Source organism: Oncorhynchus tshawytscha, linkage group LG20 (assembly GCF_018296145.1).
Source record: "Oncorhynchus tshawytscha isolate Ot180627B linkage group LG20, Otsh_v2.0, whole genome shotgun sequence".
Classification (NCBI taxonomy): Eukaryota; Metazoa; Chordata; class Actinopteri; order Salmoniformes; family Salmonidae; genus Oncorhynchus; species Oncorhynchus tshawytscha.
Genome location: NC_056448.1, coordinates 36,708,606 through 36,731,991, shown reverse-complemented (window position 1 = coordinate 36,731,991; position 23,386 = coordinate 36,708,606). Strand labels below are relative to the sequence as shown.

Sequence of the window (23,386 nt, the reverse complement as noted above, 5' to 3'; positions counted from 1 at the left end):
TAAAGGTTTCATGTACCACGTGACATGGCTGTCAATATGGCCACCTCTTACTGGGTATGAGGAACGCCAGCTGATTGGGCAGAATATAATAGTCGAAAGATCAGATATCGCTTTACTCATTTATCCTGATATGTGCAGTATTTACCGGGTAAGTCTATTTGTGATGCTTTCAATTCATTTTAAATAACCGTTTAATGGTCGAATACCGGCTATCTGAACGAGAACTCAACTCTGTACATTTGTCAGATTCATTTTTGCTAACGTTAACTAGGATGCGGGGTCGCTGCATCGGCTGAAATTGCATTCAAGCATTTCTCACTACAGTGAGAGGGATCTGTAGCAAGGCCACGTTATGTAGCAGTTCAAATGCATAAAGCCAAAAAGCTATTTGATATCTCGAATGATCATGAATTAACGCGTGTTACCATAAATCGTTCGTTTTAAAGATACCGTATAAATAATTTTAACCCTCACCACCTCTTGTATGAGAAAAAGGTTGGAGTTAAGGCATTTCTACTTGTCTAGACTTGCCCTTTTGTATTGTCATCTCTAGACTTTACAGTCTAGTACAATTTCTGGTAAATAATTCATCCATAGCAATTATTAGTCATGATCACTTTTAGCTACATGACAGTTAATGCTAAGTGTGGCAATCGGTCATGGGCATTATGCCGCGTTCACATACTAGTCGAATCTAGAAAATTTCCAGTTGTAGTTATACACGTGTGATGTTTAACCAGTTAGCATGTCGGACATTTCCGAGTTTCCTAATTCGACTGGCGACTGAACGCGGCATTAGTCAGTGGGCCAAGGTTCAGTGCTATTTCAACAGTCGATGTGGGGTGTGGATCTTTTGAAATAAGTGTGCGTGTAATGGGAAAACAATGGTTTAATTTTTGTAATATATTCAACGTTTTGATTCTCAATCTTTTTTAACTGTATTTTGCTTCAGCCATTTTGATACTTTGTCTTCACAGATACAGGACAGACCTAAGATTGTGGACTAAAATAAGAACTAACCATGATGTGTGCCGCAGAAAGGAATTGACAGACCTTTTAAATAAGAGATTTGTGTTCGAGCTGGAGTCCTCTGCCGTGAACCGCCCTCCCTCCCTGTCTTCTCCCCCGATTGCAACCATGCAGACCAACCCGGTACTGGTGGAGTCTGCAGTGGTCTTCTCTGTGGTGATGTGTGTCCACATGGCCGTGTGGAACCAGCACTCCTGGTGCTGCGTGGCCCTGGTCATCCAGGCCTTCTACGTGCAGCACAAGTGGGACCGTCTGCTCCGTAATGGCAACGCCGTCTTTCAGTGGCGCCTGTCAGCCAACAGCGGCATCGTCCCAGCCGTCATGGTGATGCCCCTGCTGGGTGTGGCACTGCGGGAGAAGTGCGCCGCATCGGGGAACGTCTACTTTGAGCGTTTCTCCATGGTGGTCACAGTGACAGGCATGATGCTGGCACTGTTCCTGTCGCTCCTCGCGCTGGGCATCACAAGGCCCGTGCCCACCAACACATGTGTGATTGCGGGTGTGGCAAGCAGTGCCATCCTGTACACAGTGAAGCAGACCCTAACGGTGTCAGAGGTGATTGAGGTTCTGGAGGTGCTGCTGATATTCGTCTACCTGAGTCTGATCGTGCTCTACCTGCTACCGCGCTGCTTCACGCCCGGCGAGGCCCTCCTCATCGTCGGGGGCATCAGCTTCATCGTCAACCAGCTCATAAAGCGCTCACTCAACATGGCTGAGGTCAAAGGGGAGCCTGTCCACTACTTCCTGCCTGTGGTGGTGGTAGGATCTCTTCTCCTAGGGGTGTTTTTCGCCCTGCTCTTCTGCTTCATGGAGTCTGAGACCTGGGTGTCGTCGCTCTTCTTCCACATGATGACAGCTGTGCTGGGCCTGGGGATCCTCATGCCCTGGCTTTCCCTCCTCATCCGCCGCCACCCCATCATGTGGCTGCTGGACTTTGTGACTCTGAACGACAAGCGTCTGTGCCTGCTGGGGTACTGGGTGCTGTTGGCCACACTGGCCACCCTGGTTGTGCTGCACCAGAACTACCAGCGCCAGTCAGGCTCCAAGAAGCACCAGGCATCTACGGTAGTCAGAAAGTACTTCCACCTCATTGTAGTAGCCACCTTCGTCCCAGGCCTGGTGTATGACCGCCAGCTCCTACACGTGGCGTCCGTGGGCTGCCTGGGGGCATTCCTGCTCCTGGAGTATGTGCGCTACTTCCGCATCCGCCCGCTGGGTCAACTCCTCCGTCAGTTACTCACCCTGTTCCTGGACGAGCGTGACTCTGGACCTCTCATCCTCACCCACATCTACCTCCTCCTGGGTATGTCCCTGCCTATCTGGCTGTTCCCGGGGCCCTGCGCCCCCAAAGGCATCCTGCCCGGGGCGGGAGGCCTGGTGCCCTACGCCGGGGTGCTGGCGGTGGGTGTGGGGGACACAGTGGCGTCGGTGTTCGGCAGCAGCATGGGCGAGATCCGCTGGCCGGGCACCAAGAAGACAGTGGAGGGCACAGCCACGTCGGTATTTGCCCAGATCATCGCTGTGGCTATCTTCCTCATATTTGACCCCACCATCAATCTGAACTCCACCTACTCATGGATCGTGAGCTCCATCACCATGGTAGCCATGCTGGAGGCCTACACCTCGCAGATAGACAACCTGCTGCTGCCGCTTTACCTCTTCATCCTGCTGCTGCTCTGATGACCCCCGTGGAGTACCGCACACAGGTCATGTTTGAGATCGACTACCTTGCAGTCGGAGGCGGCAGACTGACAGATCTGCAAATCATAGTGAGTATCCGTTTAGGATGCAAGGCGATTTGTAGATCAGTTGGTCTCCTCAGTCTGTGATCAGCGGCTGAGCAGATGCACTTAAACACAGCCACACGGTGACCTCTTGACCAGAGGTCAGAGTGGAAAGGCTAACCAATGTAATTTCTGAATTTTAAAGTCTAAGGGAATGTATGGAAATCCTCATTGGATGACTGAGGATTGTTTTGTTTTGTTGCTTTGTGAGAGTAAAAGTTATGATCTGTTATATTGATGTTGCATTGATAATCTCTCCACTAACATGACCGTGTGTGGGGAAATCAATATAGCTGGCACAAAGAAGGATGAAGTACAATCTGATAGCACTGCTAGCTAGGGAATGAGCTTGCATACATTATGAGAAATACATGAAGACGGAACATACACTCTAGATTTTGCTCTTCATTTTGTGGGACAACAGCATGACAATAGAATCAGTGATGTTCAGCTAGAATACAACAAGTTGGTTCAAAATACACACTACTGTTTTTTTGTGGGGGTTTTTTTCATATCAGTTGCTTGGTGAGGATAAGGGAGGTTAAATAATTTTGTTTGAGAGCAGGGTGGTATTCATTAGGGCACACCGTAGCAAAATGTTTGGCAACGGAAAATGAAAACGAGCATTCCTCATTGGACAAGTTTGGGGTAGTCCCGCCTTTCAGTCTGTTTTCTTCTGTTTGGTGCCTAACCACTGTTGATAATGGCTGACCCTGGCCATGACCCACTCTGCAAAGGTGTCTCAGAGTTGGGATATGCAAGAAAATAATACATTTCCAATTCACACATGCGTATTAACACATGTGTAAAATAGGACAAATAGAAGCACCCACATTATTATTATTATTATTATTATTATTATTAGTGAATATGACCCAGCTCTATCTTGATGGAGGTGGGGGATTCCCGAGGGACAGAGGATGAATGTCCCTGAGTCACTGTAACACGCTGAAATCCCAAACTACTTAATTATACAACAGGAGATGGAGTTCAGTACATTGGACAAAATGTATTTTAGCCGGAATTAAGTTTCCCTGCCCTGATCAGCAGTCATGGCAGACACTGGTTAATGGCACGTTTTAACAAATTGTGATGGGCTTCTTTTTTTTGCTAAAGGAAAGCTACCTTTGTACAGCCTTTTGAAGAACATAATTTGATCATTTGTTTTTCAGAGCATTTTTTTGTTGTTACAATTTCATCGGACTATAATTTATTTGCATTTCTTGTTGTGGCAATATTACGGACTGATTGCGGGACATATTTGCCTTAAAGAAGTATATTTTGTATCACACATTACCTAGTACTGTAAATACTCTAGCTGACAGCATGGTTTGTGTTGAAGTAGACTGGTTGATTCTTCAATATGGCAGCAGTTTATACACTATAGCATGACATTAAACATTTTGAAATCCTTTACTGTAACTTGTATACAGAAATTACCCTACAGTGTCTTTTCAGTTTTGTATGAATCCTTTGTCTTTTATCCGGGTGTTTTGATAGGACCCTCTCCAAAATATACATGAATTTCCTTAACGTTCATCCCCCCCCAAGATCTGATTTGTATATTGGAAATAAATTGTAGAGATGATATAACAAGGCCACATGTCATGAACATATTGAATTCATGTTTTGTTAAATTTTGAAGTGATTAAATTCATTTCCTGATAGTGTTTATAAGCTGCAGGAAGGTATGTATTTATGGTGTAATGAAAGTAACTACATGTACCCTTTTAAAATTAAATCAGCTAACATTGAGATGCTATACTAGTTATCTGTAGATGTATCTTTCGCTATCTGGCTGTGTTTAGACAGGCAGCCCAATTCTTCTGATCTTTTTCCACTAATTAGTCTTGACCAATCAGATCAGCTTGTTTGCCAATAATTTGGCAAAATATCAGAATTGATCTGCCTGTGTAAACGTCTCTGAGTCAGACATGTCAAGTTAAACTACAACTGTCCATAGCAGTGGAGGCTGCTGAGGGGAGGATGACTCAGTGTCTGGAATGGAGCGAATGTAATGGCATCAAACACATGGAGACCATGTATTTGATGCCATTACCAGAAGCCCATCCTCCCCAAATAAGGTACCACCAACCTCCTGTGGTCCATAGGAGCCTCTGCTTTCCCATAGCCTAGTTAAACTAGACCGAAATTGGCACTCAAACCATAGAGTGCACATTGAGTCTGGTACAGCCAGGCTCCAATTCCCCTTCCTCCAGTTTACTGTGCATTCTGGAGAGACCTTCTCTTTTTATAATGTTTGTTTACTTGTTTTCTCAGCATGGAACTGACAGTATTTGATGAATCTGTAATAAATAAGTAGTATTTTGTTTGTTGCCTTTTCCAATAATCCGTAATGATAATTTATGAGCTTGTTCTTGCCTTTGACAGGAAGCACTTGTAATGCATGGCAGATTGTTGCATCATTAAAGGCCTTTTATGCTAGATGTTTGTCTGTTTTTCATCCAGAGATAGCAGGGTATATTTGTGGGCATAATGTCTCACATTGATCAATCAGGAAGACATACCTTGATGAGGCAAACCTGTTTCTGATCAGAGAGAAGATATGTTGGATACTTAAGGGAATCTGAATGAGATTAACTGCTAAAACACGTGATTTGAATTAACTGTTCTACACACAAACACATTGGTTCATTGCTCACTTCAGTGTGCTACTACTAAATGTTCACTAATCTTATAAAGCCTAACTACATGTCTTCTGACTAATACCCTGAAGCACATGCACACACACACAGGCAGCCCAATTCTGATAGTTGTTTTCACTAATCTTCTCTAGGGACAAGTGAAGGTGTCTGTCCATCCATTCAGTGTAGTGGCAGACAGAGTGAACCAGGATTACTTGGTGTACAGGGCAGGGAAAGGAAGGTCCTCTGTGGGCTGTAACCTGTCAAAAAAGAGTGAGGAACACCTTTACCTCAACACCTTCTTATATCCCCCCTAATCTCTTACTGTATTTATTTCAATGTATCAGAAGTGTACAGCGTGACGCCAATGCCTCATATGTGTGCTATTCTGTGAAAGACCTGACGAAGATCCATTTGGAACACTCACTAACCAATAAAAAGGTGTACATTTAAATAATAAGGTCCGAGGTGATGTGGTATATGGCCAATATACACTGCTCAAAAAAATAAAGGGAACACTTAAACACAATGTAACTTGAAATCAATCACACTTCTGTGAAATCAAACTGTCCACTTAGGAAGCAACACTGATTGACAATACATTTCACATGCTGTTGTGCAAATGGAATAGACAACAGGTGGAAATTATAGGCAATTAGCAAGACACCCCCAATAAAGGAGTGGTTCTGCAGGTGATAACCACAGACCACTTCTCAGTTCCTATGCTTCCTGGCTGATGTTTTGGTCACTTTTGAATGCTGGCGGTGCTTTCACTCTAGTGGTAGCCTGAGACGGAGTCTACAACCCACACAAGTGGCTCAGGTAGTGCAGCTCATCCAGGATGGTACATCAATGCGAGCTGTGGCAAGAAGGTTTGCATTGTCTGTCAGCGTAGTGTCCAGAGCATGGAGGCGCTACCAGGAGACAGGCCAGTACATCAGGAGACGTGGAGGAGGCCGTAGGAGGGCAACAACCCAGCAGCAGGACCGCTACCTCCGGCTTTGTGCAAGGAGGAGCAGGAGGAGCACTGCCAGAGCCCTGCAAATGACCTCAAGCAGGCCACAAATGTGCATGTGTCTGCTCAAATGGTCAGAAACAGACTCCATGAGGGTGGTATGAGGGCCCGACGTCCACAGGTGGGGGTTGTGCTTACAGCCCAACACCGTGCAGGACATTTGGCATTTGCCAGAGAACACCAAGATGGCAAATTCGCCACTGGCACCCTGTGCTCTTCACAGATGAAAGCAGGTTCACACTGAGCACGTGACAGAAGTGACAGTCTGGAGACGCCGTGGAGAACGTTCTGCTGCCTGCAACATCCTCCAGCATGACCGGTTTGGCGGTGGGTCAGTCATGGTGTGGGGTGGCATTTCTTTGGGGAGCCGCACAGCCCTCCATGTGCTCGCCAGAGGTAGCCTGACTGCCATTAGGTACCGAGATGAGATGCTGGTGCGGTTGGCCCTGGGTTCCTCCTAATGCAAGACAATGCTCGACCTCATGTGGCTGGAGTGTGTCAGCAGTTCCTGCAAGAGGAAGGCATTGATGCTATGGACTGGCCCGCCCGTTCCCCAGACCTGACTCCAATTGACCACATCTGGGACATCATGTCTCGCTCCATCCACCAATGCCACGTTGCACCACAGACTGTCCAGGAGTTGGCGGATGCTTTAGTCCAGGTCTGGGAGGAGAACCCTCAGGAGACCATCCGCCACCTCATCAGGAGCATGCCCAGGCGTTGTAGGGTGGTCATACAGGCACGTGGAGGCCACACACACTACCGAGCCTCATTTTGACTTGTTTTAAGGACATTACATCAAAGTTGGATCAGCCTGTAGTGTGGTTTTCCACCTTAATTTGGAGTGTGACTCCAAATCCAGACCTCCATGGGTTGATAAATTTGATTTCCATTGATAATTTGTGTGATTTTGTTGTCAGCACATTCAACTATGTAAAGAAAAAAGTAATAAGAATATTTCATTCATTCAGATCTAGGATGTGTTATTTTAGTGTTCCCTTTATTTTTTTGAGCAGTGTACCACGGCTAAGGGCTGTTCTTACACGCAACGCGGAGTGCCTGGACACAGCCCTTAGCCGTGGTATATTGGCCATATCACAAACCCCAGAGGAGCCCTATTGCTATTATAAACTGGCTACCAATGTAATTAGAGCAGTAAAACTAAATATTTTGTCATACCTGTGGTATACGTTATGATATGATGTGCCGTAGTCTTCAGCCATTCAGAATTCAGGGCTCAAACCACCCAGTTTATAATTAAGCAATAAGGCCCGAGGGGGTGTGGTCTATGGCCAATATACCCCGGCTAAGGGCTGTTCTTATGTACGATGCAACGCGGAGTGCCTGGTCATATACCACAAACCCCCGAAGTGCCTTATTGCTATTATAAACTGGTTACCAATGTAATTAAAGCAGTAAAAATAAATGCTTTGTCCTACCCGTGGTATACAGTGCATTTGGAAAGTATTCAGACCCCTTCACTTTTTCCACATTACAGCCTTATTCTAAAATGGAATATATCATCCTTGAGATGTTTCTACAACTTGATTGGAGTCCACATGTGGTAAATTCAATTGATTGGACATGATTTGGAAAGGCACACACCTGTCTATATAAGGTCCCACAGTTGACAGGGCGTGTCAGAGCAAAAACCAAGTCATGAGGTCGAAGGAATTGTCAGTAGAGCTCCAAGACAGGATTGTGTCGAGGCACAGATCTGGGGAAGGGGACCAAAAAATGTCTGCAGCATTGAAGGACCCCAAGAACAAAGTGGCCTCCATTATTCTTCAATTGAAGAAGTGTGGAACCACCAAGACTCTTCCTAGAGCTGGCCGCCTGGTCAAACTGAGCAATAGGGAGAAATGGCCTTGGTCAGGGAGGTGTCCAAGAACCCGATGGTCACTCTGACAAGAGCTCCAGAGTTCCTCTGTGGAGATGGGAGAACCTTCCAGAAGGACAACATCTCTGCAGCACTCCACCAATCAGGCTTTTATGGTAGAGTGGTCAGAAGTAAGCCACTCCACAGTAAAAGGCACATGACAGCCTGCATGGAGATTGCCAAAAGGCACCTAAAGGACTCTCAGACCATTAGAAACTAGATGATCTGGTCTGATGAAACCAAGATTGAACTATTTGGCCTGAATGCCAAGCATCACGTCTGGAAGAAACCTGGCACCATCCCTAAGGTGAAACACGGTGGTGGCAGCATCATGCTGTGGGGATGGTTTTCAGCGGCAGGGACTGGGAGACTCAGGATCAAGGGAAAGATGACTGGAACAGAGTACAGAGAGATCCTTGATGAAGTCCTGAGTGCTCTGGAGCAGGTTCTCAGACTGGGGTGACAGTTCACCTTCCAACAGGACAACAGCCCAAAGCACACAGCCCAGACAATGCAAGAGTGGCTTCGGGACAAGTCTCTGAATGTCCTTGAGTGGCCCATCCAGAGCCCGGACTTGAACCTGATCGAACATCTCTGGAGAGACCTGAAAATAGCTGTGCAGTGACGCTCCCCATCCAACCTGACAGACCTTGAGAGGATCTGCAGAGAAGAATGGGAGAAACTCCCCCAATACTGGTGTACCAAGCTTGTAGCATCTTACCCAAGAAGACTCAAGGCTGTAATCGCTGTCAAAGGTGCTTCAACAAAGTACTGAGTAAAGGGTCTGAATACTTATGTAAATGTAATATTTAAGTTTATTTTTAATACACTTGCAAAAACCTGTTTTTGATGTATCATTATGTGGTAGTGTGTGTAAATTGATGAGGGGGAAAAAATGATTTAATCCATTTTAGAATAAGGCTGTAACGTAGAAAAATGTGGAAAAAGTCAAGGGGTCTGAATACTTTCCAAATGCATTGTATATGGGCTGATATACCACGGCTGTCAGCCAATAAGAAATTCAGGGTTCGAACCACCCAGTTCCTAATTGAGCATTGACTATTACCTATTTTCCTGGATTATGTGTGTTTGACTTCATAGGAAGGGAACATTGTCATACACTCACCAGTTCTCAGGGTTCCATTTTGTCTCCTGAGACTCCATGATGTGGAAAGTGTAGACATGGCGCGATTTTTCTGACGCGTTCTGCTCACTTTTATGGACAACCTCTCCCTCGATCAGCACCACCCCACCTGAGCAGAGACAAAATAGATAGACAGTTACTTACTAACCTGCTATCAATGTTTCTCTACGGAACAGTCATGAACCTGACAGACCAGTTTTCAAGTCAACTGTACATGTTGATACTTTCTGATTGTAACTCAGCTTTAACGGTTACTAAAGACTCAAAAGTCAATGAAGTGTTAACTGGCTGTGTGCTTCGGTCTGTACCACTCAGTACCCTTTGACCCCCACTCCACCCTGCTCCCTCTCACACAGTGGAAAAGACAACAGTGCAGACACTACACACTGAGGTCTGTTTTGCAGTTATTAACCAACCCTTTTGAGGTCAGTGTCCCTGATGTCAAGAGCGAGGCACACTTTGGTTTATTTTATGTAAATATTATGCGACCCACCATTACAGGCCAGTTGACAGTTAGCAGTAGAAATGAGCCACATACCTTTTTTGACAGGTGCAGGTATGAACAGCTTATCGTCATAGGTTGCCTCTCTCCCAACAAAGTCTGTCAGGGGATAGGTGCCTTCAGGGGTCCGAACCATACGTCGGGTGATACCATCTAGAGGGAAGGGGGAGATCATGGTTTGAATTACATGCTGACTCCTTAGGGGGGCAACCCTGTTATTCAAAACCTGGTTGAGACTGATGAAGGCAGTGGTTCTCAATTTACTTGAACTTGTTTTGAAATCTCAAAGGAGGAGCTGAGATAAATAACCAGTCCCGTGTCTCGGCACCAATGAATAATGAATGGACTTTTAATATGGGTCCAAGGTCATCATTAGTGCCTTACTGTTGTGTGAGCCGGGGATGAACCACAAGCAGCCATTGTCCAGGGTGGCATCCTCCAGGGCGATCCACACGCCCATCACCCTGCCCAGGGGCTCCGTGTGGAGGAATGTAGCATCTTGGTGGGGCGTCACTGACAAACAAGCAGGCAAAGTGCCATATGGGGTTCAAAATACACACACACACACAAAATCACAGACACAGAAACTCTACAGTATTCGTAAACAGTTGTTTCAGTCATTTTCTTACCTTCTCCACCGATCCCTGGTTGCTGAAAAACACAACCGAGTAATGTCAAACCAGTTACCACACTTTCTAAAGAAACAGTCAGACTAGTGAAAGGTAAAAAGCTGGTGTGCACTCTACCTTGAAAATGTACATGCTTTGCAAAATCACAGGACTCTTCAGACCAAGCTTCTTGGCTATACCCTGGGAGACAAACAGAGCAATCAAATCAAATTTTATAAGTCACATGCGCCGAATACAACAGGTATTACAGTGAAATGCTTACTTATGAGCCCCTTAACCGTCAGTGCAGTTTAAAAAAAATACAGATAAGAGTTAAGTCTGTATTATTCAGTGTTAGTCAAAATGTAACAGTTTCTGTTGTGTCCTTTACTGACTAGCTGCTGAAGGAATTCTCACCTGAATCTTGGGTGAATGAGTGGCAGTTTTGTATAAAGGCTCATAGGCATGGAGTGCTATTGGAGATGAAAATGGATCATGAATACTCTAGATTACTGGATACTAAATCTATCTGATAGTCTTGGCAAAAAATGATTTTCTAAACTTTTGAAAGATAAGCACCACATCTAATCAAAGATTTGAAACTCACCATGTCCAATTTTGTTGAGAGAGCGTTCTTTTGGCACGGTGAAATCTCCTATAAAGCAAGTGACACTTAGCTGTCAATCAATGTCAAATAAATCCAACACATTCTATATTGCTTCACATTTCAGTGAGATGAGAGATTAACCTTGATTCAAAAAAAGGCCTCACCTTTATCATCAAAAACTCCTTTCTCAAAGAAGAAGCGGATCTTATCTCCACTGGTGATGAAGTAGTCAGCGTTTCCCTGCAGATAGATAAGGATAAGGTATTCCAGCTATAAGATCAAATCACATTTCTTTTGTGCCGAATACAACAGGTGTAGACCTTACTGTGAAATGCTTACTTACAAGCCTTTAACCAACGATGCAGTTCAAGATTTACTAAATAATATTTACTAAATAAACTAAACAATAAAATAAAAAGTAACAAAATAACGAGGCTATATACAGGGGGTACCGAGTCAATGTGTGGGGGTATAGGTTAGTCGAGGTCAATTGTACATGTAGGTAGGGGTAAAGTGACTATGCATAGATAAAACAGCGAGTAGCAGCAGTGTAAAAACAAAGGGGGAGGGTGTCAATGTAAATAGTCCAGGTGGCCTTTTGATTAATTGTTCAGCAGTCTTATGGCTTTGGGGTAGAAACTGTTAAGGAGCCTTCTGGACCTAGACTTGGCACTCTGGTACCGCTTGCCGTGCGGTAGCAGAGAAAACAGTTTATGACTAGGGTGACTGGAGTCACTGACAATTTTTTGGCCCTTCCTCTGACACCCCCTAGTATATAGGTCCTGGATGGCAGGAAGCTTCACCCCAATGTTGTACTGGGCCGTACGCACTATCCTCTGTAGCGCCTTACGGTCTGCTCCGAGCAGTTGCTATACCAGGCGGTGATGCAACCAATCAGGATGTTCGATGGTGCAGCTGTAGAACCTTTTGAAGATCTGGGGACCCATGCCAAATCTTTTAAGCCTCCTGAGGGGGAAAATGTGTTGTCGTGCCCTCTTCACGAATGTCTTGGTGTGTTTGGACCATGATAGTTTCTTGGTGATGTGGACACCAAGGAACTTGAAACTCTCAACCCGCTCCACTACAGCACCGCCGATGTGAATGGGGGCGTATTCGGCCCTCCTTTTCCTGTAGTACACGATCAGCTCCTTTGTCTTGCTCACGTCGAGGGAAAGGTTGTTGTCCTGGTACCACACTGCCAGGTCTCTGGCCTCTTTCCTATAGGCTGTCTCATTGTTGTCGGTGATCAGGCCAACCACTGTTGTGTCGTCAGCAAACTTAATGATGTTGGAGTCGTGCTTGGCCATGCAGTCGTGGGTGAACAAGGATTACAGGAGGGGACCAAGCACACACCGCTGAGGGGGCCCCGTGTTGAGGATCAGCGTGGCAAATGTGTTGTTGAACGCTAAAAGTCAATGAACAGCATTCTCACATAGGTGCTCATTTTGTCCAGGTGGGGAAGGGCAGTGTGGAGTGCGATAATGTTACACAGGTGACAGCCAGGGTCACACATGAGCATTGGCAAAGGATTTATTATAAAGATAATTCTAGAGGGAGGAAAAGCATAGGAGGGAATAAAGAACCTTACCTGCATCTTTATCATTTTAATAGGTAGGCATGGAGAAGACACATGGTTGGGTCAAATGGTGCAGAAAGCAAACCAGTTCACTCAATGTAGGCTTCAGGAGACATAATCAATTCCTGTGCAATCCCACCAGGCACAGATGTTGGCTCAACATCTCGTTTTGATTTACATTTGGTTGAGTTGTCAACTAATGTGAATTCAACACGAGCCCCCCCCGTTTACCCTTTCACTGGATTGAGGTTAAAAGTTGGGTGAGAAAAAATGTCCCTTACATTGATTACTTTTTGCAAATCGAAATCAGTTTTCCAAGTTGATTCAATGTCAACACATTTAATGTTTTTCTTGAAATAACGTGGAAGTGACGTTGAATCAACCAGTTTTGCCCAGTGGGATGTTAACCTGTGTTTTCAACTGCTCGTCGTGATTAGTGGAGAACTGGATCCGACAATGTTCTGGAACGTCCATCCGGTCCACGATCTCTCCCATCCTCAGCCGGAGCTCATCACACTCCGCCGGGCTGAGGAGCCCGTCCAGGATCAGGTACCCGTCCTCCTGGTACTGTTGAAAAGGTCCAGAAAGTATTCACCACCACAGTATATGCATACTAGAGTCCTATAGAAATACATTTTTTGGCTGCTACTTGGATTTTCACAAAATGTGTTTACGTTAGTTTCGTTTTTTAATTAGAATTGTAGCCGAGGTCTTGGCAGCAGTTGAAGTTATCTAAGGGTCGCCGATGGTCTACAATGAATTCAGTGAGTAGGCTGCATGTGCTACGTTGTAAATCACTTGAATCACGGGCATGCAAGTTGCATTTTCACTGTATGGACAAAAATGTCACATTGTTGTACAACATGTAGCCTAAAAATTAAATGCTTCTCATATCTGTGCAGCCTACAGGATAAGTAACGGATTTACTGAAATTATATAAGTGACGATAGCCATCGCTATGAGAGCCATGACTACACAGGATTGACAGTAAATACAATAGAAAATAATTATACATATATACGCTTAGGTCTACATTTTAGGCTGACCTTTTTCGCATCTTGATCTGTTAGAAAGTCCATGCTGAAAACTCAAAATTAAGCTCCGTATCCAATTTAACCGGGTTCTCCTGGTCTAAACTGCTTAGAAGTACCACGTGATGTAGACGTCTAACTCGATTAAAATGTAACAGTAGTGAAGTAATAGGATTTTCGATGTTAACCATTTCGATGCTGCTTGCTCAGGACCTAGGCCTAACTGTATCTGCAATTCATCCCCAAACGCCATTGTTATGGTTGTAAGATGGCACAGTGATGCCATCTGTTGGTAAATGTTCATTACTGCAACTCTTGTGTTTTACCCGGATGTATTGTGATGTACTGAACAAGACTGGTTACTCGCATCAATGCATCTGTCTCGTCATTTAACATTCAAACATGGTGTCAGAGTCGGATAACTAACCATGCTTTCCGCAAATTAGAGTCACCTGTTCTGGTTTACCAAACAAATGCTTATTTGTGTAAAATTTTGCCCGGAATTGGCCTTCGCTAGAGTGAGTTTGCTTCAGTGTTGTTAGCACCGGTTAGACATGGCAGAGAACATTCCAACTCCCGCCGTTATGAAGCTCAGCGGGGATTGGAGCACGAACTGGGATACGTTTAGAAGTGAATGGGAGGACAATGCGCTAGCAACGGGACTTCTGGAAAAAGAAGATGAGGTAGTGGCTGCCACTTTGAGGACTATAATGGGAGCTGAATGCCGACACGTATACAAACACAACCTGAACCTAACAGCAGGGGCCTGTTGCACAAAAGTAGAATTAAGACATCCGGGATAAATGACTTAGCTGAGCTCAATGAAGCCAAAACATGTGCGTCCAGGCTTAATTGGTTGCACAAAGACCAAGCCAGGATGAGCAGACACGGATTCATTAAGCCAGGTGAAACCAATCCTGGATAGGTGCGCGCTCACGGCTCACTCAAATAGACCCCGCCACAGATCACAGATTAACTGATTTACCATGGCAACTAGAGCCGCGTACTTTTCCCCGTCGGAAGCACAAATCCTCATGGAGGCATACGAGGAGGTAAAAGATATAATTAAGAAGAAAGGCAACACCGCCACAGTGATAAAGCAAAGAGAAAAAGCGTGGCAAAGTATTGCAGACCGCCTGAATGCGTAAGTAGTGCACAATTACACACTCACCGCTCCGCTGAAACATCACAATTACAATTCAAATATTTAATTCACATCTCCAAAAATGCAGTTGTACTGTAATTATGAAACGGTTAAATTTTTTATTGAAATGCACTGCAGATATGAGTGAAATTGTGTAAAGTAACTCCATCACACTGTATAAAGCTATGATAAATTTTTTGATATTTTTACTGAAAACAAGACAAAAATACCAAGTAATTTTTTGCAGTGTGACTCCATTAAATGTGTGTGTGTGTGTGTGTGTGTGTGTGTGTGTGTGTGTGTGTAGATTAAACATGAACGGGCCAAAACGGACATGGCAGCAGGTCAAAATCAAATACAAGAACATTCTGCAGAATGGTATGGTCCCTGACTAATATTTAACAAAGCACAAGCATATATTGTACCCAGAAGGTGCCTGCTCACACATTGTCTGTACTGTTTTAGCAGTGAAAAAGAATACCCACAGACAAGGCACGGGTGGTGGGTCACCAAAGGCTGACCTTACCCCAGCAGAGGACATGGCCTTGGAGCTAAATAAAGGCAGGCCCGTCTTAGAGGGGATCACTGGGGGAAAGAGACGAGCATAGGTTCCTCCCAAGATGCCACCCGCTTCATTCAAGGTATGTCCTTCCATCTCTACATGGGATACAACCACATTCATATTGAATCAATTTGGACTGTCTGACTTTGGTTTACCTATTGCCTTGCAGTGTCTGGCAGCACTGTGTTCCTGTTAGAGCCACCAGCACAAGCACCAGACGATGCTGATCCAGTGAGTACTCCATCAAAGGCATACTGTAGGCCTGGCATGTCTTGTCTACTAGCTTCAATATGAATCCGATTAAATGTGATAGGGTGAAGGCCCCAGTGCAGCAGCAACAGCACATGATGGAGACGATGATGAGGAGGAGACCATCTCTCTGGATTCCAGAAGGCATGAGGTATCATGTTAAGACTGTGAAAGTACTATTTACTCTACAATGGTGAGGAGTCCTCATCAAAATCAAAAAATCTAATTTCTTTTACAGGACCCAGATGCTATACAGTGGGAAAACCAGCCTGGCAACATAGTGCGTATTAATAAAAGGACACCACATCCTGCCAAATTCCAGCTGCGCTAATTGTATTGTGTTCACAGAGCTCACAAGCTATCAGAAAGTTGTATGGCAACCACCTCCGGCGCCAAATAGAACTGGCAGACATAGACATTCAGTACAAGAAGAAAAAGATGGAAAATCTTGCACTGGAGTTCGAAATAAAAAAGAGGACAATTAGGAAACTGGACCTTGAAATAAAAAAACTTGAGAGGGAGGTGAGATATGCCTTCAATGTACACTGTATGCTAACTGTAACACAAATGTATTAATCATTATTTTTCTTTCCTCCCCCAGCTCCAAGAAGATGACACAGCTCAAAATAAAAATTTGGTATATTCTCGTAAAGTCAAGTGAGCCATGACATATGAGCTCTTATTGTGAGCACACAGGACGGTGGCATCTTTCTAAGGTTTTTTTAATTTTCCCAGCAATCAGTACAACCAAGTCATCGTTATAAGGCATCGCCCTCTTTTGCCCACCCCCCAGCACCAGGTGTGGCCACTAGCCTATATGAAGGCCCAAAATTGTGTGTTCCTTTCTGCTCTGACAATGGCATGCCCATTCGTGCGAGATGTGGTGGATGAAGAAGCACTTGTGCTGAGGAGAGCCTTCAGGCGAGAAAGGGTCTTCAGGGGCCGGTTGGACCCACTGGCCTTCCCTGATGACCATCTATATGAAAGATACAGGTTTTCTGCAGATGGCATCAGGTATCTATGCAGACTACTGGGTCCCAGGATTAAGCACCGCACTGCACGGAGCCATGCACTGAGTGTGGAGCAAATGGTTTGTGTGGCCTTGCACTTTTTTTTGCTAGTGGAGCCTTCCTGTACTCAGTGGGGGATGCAGAACAGCTGAACAAGGCCACAATTTGCCGCACAATAAGGAGTGTGTGTCTGGCTATCAAAGCATTAGCAGATGTCTTCATCTCCTTCCCTGGCCACAGAAGACTCTGTGACATCAAAGAGGAGTTCTATAGGATTGCAGGTAAGAGGATCTACAAATTACAGGACAACTGTTAACACATAGTAGGATACTCATTACTTTGTGTGACAGGTTTCCCCAATGTCATTGGTGCAGTGGACTGCACACACATAAGGATAAAAGCCCTCAGGTGCCCATGAGGCCGATTTTGTGAATAGGAAATCCTTTCACAGCATTAATGTTCAGGTGAACATAACTTTTGATATTGTCCATTGACGAACACTCTGCATTGCCAGTGATGTGCATTGATTGGTGTAATATTCCTCATCTTATGATTTCAGATGGTCTGCAATGCTGACTGTGTGATCAGCAATGTTGTGGCAAAATGGCCTGGCTCAGTCCATGACTCCAGAATCTTTCGGGCCTCTGAAATCTATCACAAGGTAAGCCACACAACCCCTATTTATAACCATCATGGCTGTGTCAAGAATATCACTGTGTTTATGAGGTAGTAATGATGAGATTTTGTGTTGACAGGTGAATTCTCTGGTGTGTTGCTGGGAGACAGGGGGTATGGCTGCCAGCCTTTTCTCCTGACACCTTTCACAGACCCCCAGGAAGCACAGCAGGCCTACAACCATGCCCATGCCCATGCCAGGACCAGGGCCAGAGTTGAAATGACCTTTGGCCTCCTGAAGGCACGCTTTCACTGCCTTCACAAATTAAGGGTCAGCCCTGTTAGGGCATGTGATATTACTGTGGCTTGTGCTGTCCTCCACAATGTGGCCTGCCTGAGGAAGGAGAGGGCCCCCAGAGTGCCACCAGCCATGGACTGGGACAATCCGGCAATCTTCCCTGATGACGACAGTGGTCGGCTGCTGAGGGACCAATATGTGTTGAATTATTTTAGTTAGTATGTGTGCTTTCAATTTTGGTTAAATATGTCCTGCGGTGGCAGAGGAATTTGGTTTTTTTTGGGTTCGTTTTTTGACGAATTTGGCCTCTTATGATGTTTGTGCGGTATACTGTGTGTAATACAAGGCTGCAGGGAGGCTACTGCATCCATTCATTTGTCTGTTCAGTTGATGTGTATGGATTTGTCCTGCATTTATTTTAGTGTGCAGACATGCAGGGTGTGTTATATACAGACCTTTGAATGTGTATGTATCATTTTGTATAATATGCTTGGATTCTGTGCTTTCCATCTTGTAGAGTCACTGTGACTTCAGTTTCGAAAGGAGCTGATGGTTTACCTGCTTTGTTTTGTCCTTATTCAATAAAGGAACATAATGTTACACATTGTGTTTTTATATTCATATGGAATGTGTATTTGTTTATATGACAGAGTACTAGGGCCACACTGAAGAAAAAGGATAAAGTCATAAATTTATGAGGCTGGTTCTTTCTGCAGAAAAGCTACATATTGTTTTTACAGTTTTGATACTTATGACAATGTGATACTTAATATTCTGGCACATCAGCATGTCTTTGTTTATGAAACCATACTGAAGTACAATTTCACGAAATGCCCCACATCTGTCATTTTAACAACTGTCCTTTAAAACAACTGGTTACAATATTATGACTTGTGTTTTTTTCCCCTCTGTGGCCCTAATATTCTATCATTTTATATATAGCCTTATAGTCTATGGGAAACTGTAAATTATCTAAAAATCATTTTTTATCCAAAATCATTTAAATTAATGATCACAAACGTTTAATAACAGTGGGTCTAGTTATATGTGATAACAATGTATAGTGAGCAGTGAAATAACTATTGGTTTCCATTTGTGGTGACTGCTGACTGACATTAGGGATGAGATTAAATAGATCCTGGAATTTAGCCTGGTCTGGAGCAGGCTAGCTCCACAGAATAAATCTCCATGGTAATTTATACCATAACATATCCTCCTGCCCCCTATCCATCTTTAGTGCAACCGGATTACGGATCAATTGAGCCAGGATCACCAAGATATCCTGGCTTAATCCCTTATCCTAGTTTTGTGCAACAGGCCCCAGCTCAGCAAGGTAACGCTATAGCTATTCTTGATGCTCTTGAACATTACTTTACGTCATCTACGAGCGTTGTGTTTTCGGTCGTTGCAAAAAGGAGGACGGGGAGTCCATTGACAGCTTTGTCACTAGGTTAAGGGAAAAGGCAGCTAACATGTGACTGTGGTGCTTTAAGAGATGAACTGATCAGAGATAAGATTGTGCTTGGCATAACTGTTGAGGGCACCAGTAGACGTTTACTGAGAGAACGTGACCTGACGCTGGCCTTGGCAGTGGAGACATGCCGTGCAGCAGAGCTTACTGATATACGGATAAGGTCCATGGAGCTAGAAAGGCAACATATGGACAATGTCAATGCTACATTCAGGCAGCCAGTAAAGAAATTCCCCTTTGCCACAGCTAATGCTAATACTACAGCCAACTCTGCAGTAGACAACCCCAATACATGCCGATATTGTGGCATTTCTCATGGACGAGGAAAATAACACTGCCCAGCCAATGGAAAAATATGCAAATCCTGTGGTACAGCTAATCACTTCGCAAGGGTCTGCATGAAAAGCAAGAGAAAGGAGGGTAAAGTGCACTCCATGGAAACAAACACAGATGAAGGGAACGACAGCACAGAGGATGTATATGCTAGCGAGTGCATAGGGGCAGTAAGGGCAAAAGGACAAAAGTGGTTTGTCACTCTGCTACTTAATAATAAACCACAGCAATGCCAGCTAGATTCAGGGGCCACATGCAACGTTATGAGCCTTAAAGACAAAAGGAGGCTCACACCCAGAGACAAACTCACACAGAGTAGCACCAAGCTGAAACTGTATTCAGGCCAGTTCATGACCTCTTTAGGCCTGTTTGTGACTGTGTGTGTTTTGTGAAATACACCCTTGAGTTTGAAATAGTTGAGGCTAGTCAACAGCCATTACTGTCAGGTTCTACATGCAAGCGCCTTGGGCTTATTAACTTCACAATCCCAGCTGATCTTAACATTATAGACATGTCCAGGCTGGGCCCCTGAGCAAGGAGACACTCCTAAGCAAGTACCATGATGTCTTCAACGCACCGGTCGAGTCAGTTCCCGGGGAAGTTCACTTTGAGTTGGACGCAGCAATCCAACCTGTCCAGTGTGCACCTCGCAATGTACCAGTGGCCATGAAAGCAGCTACGAAGGCTCAGCTAGACAAATACGAAGCAGATGGCCACATCATATCCGTCACCGAGCCTACAGACTGGATAAGTAATATGGTTATCGTCAAGAAACCAGACAAGCTACGGATATGCATTGATCCTAAACACCTCAACCGGGCTCTGCGACGTTCACATTACATTATGCCCACGTTGGAGGATGTTCTTTACAAGCTCCCAAAGACCAGAGTCTTCACGCTTGTGGATGCCAGAGATGCCTTCCTGCAGTGCAAGCTCGACGAGCCCAGCAGCTACATGACCACCTTTTGAACACCCTGGGGCAGGAAGAGGTGGTTGAAGCTTCCGTTTGGTGTCGCCGTGGCTCCAGAGGTGTATCAGCGGAAACAGCATGAGCTGTTGATGGGACTCAGTGGCGTGGAACCCATAGCAGATGACATCCTCGTAGTGGGCTGTGGGGACAGTGATGAGGAGGCAGAATGTGACCATGACGCCAAGCTGCTGGCCCTGATGGTCAGATGCAGACAGGTCAAGCTAAGGCTAAGCATAAAAAGCTTCAGTTTAAAGTGCCAGAGGTCCGCTTTCATGGGCACATCTTGTCCTCCACCGGATTGAAGGCGGATCCTGAAAAAGTGAAGGCTGTCTTGGAAATGCCCCACCCATCTGACGTGAAGGGAGTGCAGCGCTTCGTCGGATTCGTCACCTACCTGGCCAAATTCCTACCGCGGCTCTCTGAAGTGTGTGAGCCACTGAGGAGGCTCATGGACAAGGACACCATCTGGCATTGGCTCCCAAAACATGACGCAGCGGTGAGGGAAATAAAACAACTGGTCACCCAGACACCTGTACTGCGATACTACAATGTGTCAAAACCTGTCACGATTCAGAGTGACTCAAGCCAGTATGGACTTGGCTGTTGCCTCATGCAGGAGGGCCAGCCTGTGGCATTCGTCTCTAGGGCACTCACCCCAACAGAGCAGAACTATGCCCAGATAGAAGGAGTGCCTCAGCATTGTGTTTGCATGCAAACGCTTCCACCACTAACTGTACGGGCGCGACAATATTACCGCAGAGACAGATCACAAGCCCCTTATTGCTATATTCTGCAAGCCTCTTCTGAATGCCCCAAAACGACTGTAGAGCATGCTACTGGCCCTACAAAACTACAACCTCGAGGTGGTGTATAAGCCAGGGCCAGAGATGTGAGTGACACGCTCAGCAGGGCTACTGCATCAGGTACTCACACACGCTCCATGCATGAACAACACGCAGTGTGCAGCTTACAAACAGAGCAAGTGGATGTTGAACACATCAACCAGGCTGACTACCTCAATGTTACAGACCAGCGCCTTATACAAATCAGACAGCACACAGACAGGGACGAGCAACTCCAGGCATTGAGGTCTGTGATTCTGATGGGCTGGCCCGACTGCAGGGAAGAAACTGCTTTAGCCGTCAGAGAATATTGGCCAGTCAAAGAGGAGCTCAGTGTTCAAAACGGAGTAATATTCAAGTGTCAAGAGAGTCGTTATTCCCCGGTCTCTGCGCCCTGAGATGTTGGCGCACGTGCACTCAAGTCACATAGGAGGTGAGGCCTGTTACAGACAAGCACGTGACACACTATTGGCCAGGAATGCAGAGTGAAATACAAGACTGTCAGTAAATGCACAGTCTGCAATGAATATGCCATTGAGCAACAGAGAGAGATGATGTCCCACGAGCTACCAATGCGCCCCTGGCAGATAGTAAGTCTAGATCTCTTCCAGCACAGTGGCAAAGACTTTCTGCTGGTAGTCGATCATTACTCAGACTTTTGGGAGATTGACCTCCTCCCCGACCTCAGCAGAGACAACGATCAAACGCTGCAAGGCTCAGTTTGCCCGCTATGGCCAGGCAGATAGGGTAATTTCAGACAATGGACCCCAATTCTCCGGAGTTGAGTTCCCATCCTGCAGCAAATTTTTGGAATTCGAGCACGTCACTTCATCACCACGACACCCAAAAGCTAATGGGAAGGCGGAGTCCGCAGTAAAAATCGCAAAGAACCTCTGCAAAAAGGCTCTGCGAGAGGGCAAAGATGCCTGGAAAGCAATCCTGCAGTGGCGCAATACCCCAACAGAAGGCATGGATAGCAGCCCGGCACAGCGCCTCATGGCACAGCGCTTAAAAGCAGCTCTGCCAGTAGCCAGCACTCTCCTGGAGCCATGTGTGGTGACAGACGTGCTGGTGAAGCTACGTCACAGAAGACAGGTCTCCAAATTCATCTACGACAAATCAGCAAAAGACTTACCTGAGCTCAGGGTGGGTGAAACGGTGCGAATGAAGCCACTACCAGGGGACCGTACAGGCCTCTGGAGACTCAGATCCTGTGTACAGAAAGTGGCACCACGCTCCTACATGGTCGAAGTGAATGGATCACTGTCCCGTCGTAACAGGGTTGACCTTCAGATTGCTGATCCAGCACCTACTCAGAACCCTGATGGCCAAAGGGGTCGCATGACAAAAGACAGAACCCCAGCAAGTCACATGGGACCTGAGGCACTGTGCGAAGAGCCAGGGGATCACAGGTCGTCCGCTCCCTCGCCCATCAATTCTCCCCTTAGACATTCAGGTGACACGCCCGTGCGGGAACCCGCAGTCCTCACAGACAAGTCAGTCACAGACACAGACAGTCCTCCCAGCCACCAAAAATACTTAATCTGTAGGTTTCCCATCAGGGATTGTTGACAGAGATAAAAGTGAAGAGAATATCAAAATGTGTTACCTGAGAAAATAATAATACTAAACTAAAAAAATACTTCATGTTGGAAATTGTTACTAGGTTTGTTTTGTTAGTGAATTGACACCTCCTGTCCTATTTTATTAAATGGAAGATGTTATGGGTGTAAGATGGCACAGTGATGGTAAATGTTCATTACTGCAACTCGTGTTTTACCGGGGTGCTTGAGATACCCGGATGTGTTGTGATGTACTGAACAAGACTGGTTACTCGGATCAATGCCTCTCTCTCTCGTTATTTAACATTCAAAACAGCCATCCACTCCAAACGCTTGAACTGGATAGTGGGCATGCTTTAAAACTGTTGTACATCGGCTGTTGCTGAGATTTTAAAGGCTTGTTTCCCAGATTAGGCCTATAGTTCTGGACTAAAGGTACTTTGAATGGAGATTCTCCATTGACAATTGTTTTGAATTGGGGTTGATATCAGCAGGCAAGTCATTAATGGA

General features: G+C 45.4%; 2 protein-coding genes and 1 pseudogene across 4 annotated transcripts; 2 read left to right on the top strand and 1 right to left on the bottom strand.

Annotated features, from left to right (window-relative positions):
• Window positions 1-40: 40 nt before the first annotated feature.
• dolk (dolichol kinase) lies at window positions 41-5,258 on the top strand. Its single transcript, XM_024382012.2, has 2 exons — window positions 41-148; window positions 978-5,258. Exon 2 carries the CDS (start codon window positions 1,138-1,140, stop codon window positions 2,707-2,709), a length of 1,572 nt encoding a protein of 523 aa, XP_024237780.1. The 5' UTR covers window positions 41-148; window positions 978-1,137; the 3' UTR covers window positions 2,710-5,258.
• Window positions 3,313-22,535, bottom strand: phyhd1 (phytanoyl-CoA dioxygenase domain containing 1). Of its 3 annotated transcripts, none has more exons than XM_024382015.2 (12): window positions 22,450-22,535; window positions 13,198-13,356; window positions 12,802-12,807; window positions 11,378-11,453; window positions 11,214-11,261; window positions 11,024-11,079; window positions 10,745-10,807; window positions 10,628-10,649; window positions 10,383-10,511; window positions 10,035-10,151; window positions 9,479-9,605; window positions 3,313-5,718 (listed from the first exon to the last, which is right to left on the bottom strand). In XM_024382015.2, the coding sequence occupies exons 2-12, from the start codon at window positions 13,282-13,284 to the stop codon at window positions 5,670-5,672; spliced, it is 780 nt and encodes a 259-aa protein (XP_024237783.1). In that variant the 5' UTR covers window positions 13,285-13,356; window positions 22,450-22,535; the 3' UTR covers window positions 3,313-5,669. The 3 variants fall into 3 exon arrangements, with proteins under 3 accessions (XP_024237783.1, XP_024237781.1, XP_024237782.1); XM_024382013.2 differs by lacking the exon at window positions 22,450-22,535 and adding an exon at window positions 13,836-14,081; XM_024382014.2 differs by lacking the exons at window positions 12,802-12,807; window positions 22,450-22,535 and adding an exon at window positions 13,836-14,080.
• LOC121840212 lies at window positions 16,527-17,803 on the top strand (annotated as a pseudogene).
• Window positions 22,536-23,386: the final 851 nt, after the last annotated feature.

Coding starts and splice junctions, on each gene's coding strand:
- dolk (XM_024382012.2), top strand. CDS start 1,138: ATGCAGACCAACCCGGTACTGGTGGAGTCTGCAGTGGTCTTCTCTGTG.
- phyhd1 (XM_024382013.2), bottom strand. CDS start 13,868: ATGGACTTTCTAACAGATCAAGATGCGAAAAAG. Junction 10,512..10,627: donor ACCAGGGATCGGTGGAGAAG/GTAAGAAAATGA, acceptor CTTGTTTGTCAG/TGACGCCCCACCAAGATGCT. Junction 9,606..10,034: donor ACCTGCACCTGTCAAAAAAG/GTATGTGGCTCA, acceptor GTCTCTGCTCAG/GTGGGGTGGTGCTGATCGAG.